The sequence below is a fragment of the Colletotrichum graminicola genome (genome assembly GCF_000149035.1).
Source record: "Colletotrichum graminicola M1.001 genomic scaffold supercont1.126, whole genome shotgun sequence".
Lineage (NCBI taxonomy): Eukaryota > Fungi > Ascomycota > Sordariomycetes > Glomerellales > Glomerellaceae > Colletotrichum > Colletotrichum graminicola.
Window position 1 is genome coordinate 32,213 of NW_007361130.1, and position 4,003 is coordinate 36,215.

The 4,003-nt window shown below is 47.9% G+C and overlaps 1 protein-coding gene across 1 annotated transcript; it reads left to right on the forward strand.

The window, feature by feature from the left end:
- Nucleotides 1-1,466: 1,466 nt before the first annotated feature.
- Nucleotides 1,467-2,624, forward strand: GLRG_11801 (dioxygenase; the record flags this gene model as incomplete). Its single annotated transcript, XM_008102484.1, has 3 exons — nucleotides 1,467-1,765; nucleotides 1,837-2,105; nucleotides 2,221-2,624. The coding sequence occupies 3 exons, from the start codon at nucleotides 1,467-1,469 to the stop codon at nucleotides 2,622-2,624; spliced, it is 972 nt and encodes a 323-aa protein (XP_008100675.1).
- Between the last annotated feature and the right edge of the window lie 1,379 nt (nucleotides 2,625-4,003).

The following is a 4,003-nucleotide window of genomic DNA, read 5'->3' on the forward strand; positions in this document are numbered from 1 at the left end:
AAGACGGGCCACGTTTAACGCGAGTTTTTATTCACTTACATTGTTGTGGAGGACAGATGTTTCAGAGGATACGTAGAAAAGGACTACACTCTAGTTTTCAAGTCAAGCTTTAATTACTATTCTCTGCCCTGTTGTAATTACATGCTGCTATGCTTGTTATCTCGGATTCATGTAACGCCTTGTCTAAGCTATAAGTAACTGCCTGTCTTATCTTTAATATTATAAGACCTTCTATAAATTAAAGGCCTTTTATTACTATAATATTAGAGTTAATTTAAAAGCATAAGTTATATAGTATTTTAATTGTATAAATATACTACCTAAAGACTATTTATTATTAATTTAAATAACTATCATATATTATACATTAGACTTCAGGACTGTATAGGCAGGAACGTACTGGAACTGACGCCGAAGGCAACTTAAAATAACCTTTAGCAAGAAATCGGCAGGCAAACACGCTCCTGGATCCTTTTCAGTATTATAAGTTAAACACAAGGCCGTAAGGCGTGGCGCTCAGGATCTTGATTAGAGTGTGAAGACGGGTTCTCTGGGCGGCTGTGTCTCTCGCGGCGCAAGGCCATCATGGTGCGCCAGATCGAAGTTTACCCCCTCAGGCCTGGGGACCCTTCGATGCCGCCCATTCTGCCGCGTCATACGACCCCGCACTTTTAGTCTTTAGCGGCCAGAAGCTAGCCTAGCCTAGCTGGCCTACTTAGGCTCCGATCGGCGACAGCGGGAATGTTAGATAACTCGTCAACTTGGATAACATGAGGGGAAATATTAGTTAGAAACTAAATAAATGCAGCGCTAGACCAAAAATGGCCCCTTTTTCATCAGCAGAGTTCGCCTGTAAGAAACCTTGCTATTTCACTATGTACCTAGATGAGAATGACTTTGCGACCGCCTAAAAGAGGGGAAATATTAGATAATTACCCTGCCGTCTACCTATTTTATTATAAGGTCCTCACAAGGTGTCTATAACGTATCTAACTATTATTTAACTAGCTAACTAATATACTAATTGATCTAGTGCTTAAATAATTCTATATATAAGTAATAACTAAGAGGAAATAGATATAAGGGTTAAGGTTAAGGTTAGGGTTATATAGAGCAAGGATCGTAGTGGTACATCTTGCAGGCTAAGGTTTCACTTTGAGTTACTTAGCTAATCAAGAAGTAGCTCTTATTTACAGTACAGGCTGTTATCTAACTTCGCCGTTGTCACCGATTAGAACCTTATAATGCCATTTAAAGCCCTATAGCCTGCCCAGTACAGGAGAGTCAGGGCTATAAGAGCAAATACCAGCTCTATAATCACCTAAACACTTCCTGAGGCTCTTCGAATATAAAGCGGCTTCTCCTCTAGCCCCTACACCCGAAAACATCACACCTGCTGCAGACCACCTGCCTGCCATACGACACCGTCTTCCCCGCCATTTGTACCACACGTTATTGCCTCCACCATGGCCTCCGCCACCAATAGCTCAAATGGCCACAGCGCCCCCAAGGACAACAATAGCAATAGCAAATATGACCCAAACTTTACACAACATGTTATTGACTTGATGAGCCCCGAGACAAAGCCAAGGCACAGTGAGATCCTTTCGTCCCTAATTCGGCACCTGCATGACTTTTGCAGGGAGGTCGAGCTCAAGCAGGACGAGTGGATTATCGGCGTTAATTATGTAAACGCTATCGGCCAGGCCTACAAGAAGAACCGCAACGAGGCATGGAGGGTATGCGATATCCTTGGGGTTGAGTCGTGAGTCTCCCGCAGAGCCCTTGAAACTGTTGTGCCCCAGCAGCTAAACAAGACGCACGCCTGTGCAACAGGCTTGTTATTGAGATTAACAACAAGATTGTGGCCGCCAATGGCGCCCAGCCCACGTCGTCTGCTATCCTGGGCCCCTTCTGGTTGCCTGATACGCCCTTCCGGGAGAACGGCGACAGCGTAGTCCAGAATATGCCCCCGGACGGGCAGCTTACCTTCTTCCACGGCGTTATTAAGGACGCCGAGACGGGCAAGGGCATCCCTAATGCTATCTTTGACATGTGGCAGGCCAGCACTAACGGCAAATACGATATATTTGACCCCGAAAACCGTACGTATCCCTCAAGCCAACCAGCCCCCTTTACCCCTACGCCACCTATTACATCACATAGCATAACCCTTTTGTAGGGAATAAGTAGAACTAACCCGTCCGGCCGCGCCGCCAGAAACCCGCCATAACCTCCGTGGCAAATTCCGTACCAACGCCAACGGCAAGTTCTGGTTCTACTGCCTTAAGCCAACCGAGTATGCTATTGACACGTCAGGCCCCTCGGCCAAGCTGCTCCACATCATGGGCCGCCACCCCTACCGGCCCGCGCATATCCACATGATTATCACGCATGACGACTATATTAGTATTACCTCCCAGCTGTACCCTAGTGACGACCAGTACCTTGAGACCGACGTCGGCTGCGCCGTCAAGCCTGACCTGCTGCTCAACTTTAAGCCCATCCAGGGCGAGAAGAACGGCGCTGTTTTAGACGTCGAGTACGAGGTGCGCCTCGTGTCCAAGAAGTACAAGCCCGACAACACCATTTTAATGCAGAATGGGAACCAGAACAACTGCTAAAAGATACGAAAACGAGGGGAAGAATTTGGCATTGTGCTACGCATGGAATATAGCTACTGCATGCTCGCATATAGGCTTTTAAGTCCGGATCTATAGGGGACACTTTAACGCAGTATCTGTACACCTGTATATATATCACTGCTTTGACCCTGGTTCCCAGAGGAACAGATGCATGCTGGATCTGTAGTTAGCATGGGCTGTTTAGCACGATATAAAAAAAACAATAGAAGTGAGAGCTGACACGAATTAAGTAAAAATGTCCTGTTATTCTCAGAGCAAGGGAAACTAAACTCCACATGTTCTCCAAAAACACCCAATTTTACCGGGCAGAGCAGTAAGGAGGCACACCTGAACCTTGTTTCTATTACGCTCACGTAAGACATTTAGCTGTAATATCATAGGAGAGGAAAAGGGGGGCCCCAAGTGATTGACGCAAGGGGTTAGCTTTTGGGGATACAGCCGCACGTCAATAAGGAGGCGCACCAACTTACTTACCCGCACGTCACGTCACGTCACGCAATCCCTTGATAGCCAACCACAGGCAGAAAACGACAAAGCAGGTTCAGAACAATTGTATTTCTAAAACAGGGCGTATATAAATATAAATACAGTCGTTCCCCCTATAAACCGTGCCTACCGCGCCATCCCCAGGAATCCCAAACGCAATACAACCGACCCGTCCAAGCGACGCCTGTATCATAAGCGATGCCCAAGTCACGCCCATGACCAAGATACAAAAATGGCCACCCTATGCAGATGTGAGCTTGGCCCAACCTAGACCGTTCTCTTTCGGCAATGGCCTCCCCGATAGGGCCGTCGCACGCGAACCCGCTGTTATCCCCGCCAAACTGGTACACCTTGCGACCACGCAGCCACGTCTCCCTGACGCGGCCCGTGAACCGCTTACCCTCCCACGGCGAGCAGGAGTTCTTATAGTGTATACTGCAGCACCTAAGTGTCTACTCCTCGGCGTCATTAAAGACACAGACGTCGGCGTCAAGCCCGGCCTTAAGCCCGCCCTTGCGGTGCGACAGCCCCACTTGCGCCGCCGTCGCTTATAAGCACAGCCGCACGATGTCGACGATCCCTAGCGGCCGGCGGCCGGCCCGGGCCGTCGTGTGCAGGATCGGGAAGCCCAGCCCCACCAACGAGATGCCGCCCCACGCAGCAAAGACGTTGCCTACCGCCTTAGCCGCTGTTAAAGCGCGTAATTAGCAGCGAAAACCTTATGTTAACTAATTGCTCTGTTGTATATATAACTATTACTATATTACACGGCCATCGCCGATTAGCCCTTTCTATAGGGCAAATACATAGGTTATTATTTTCCCTTGCTTTAGGTAGAGAAATCTATCTAAGAAGTAACTAGTGTATTTATA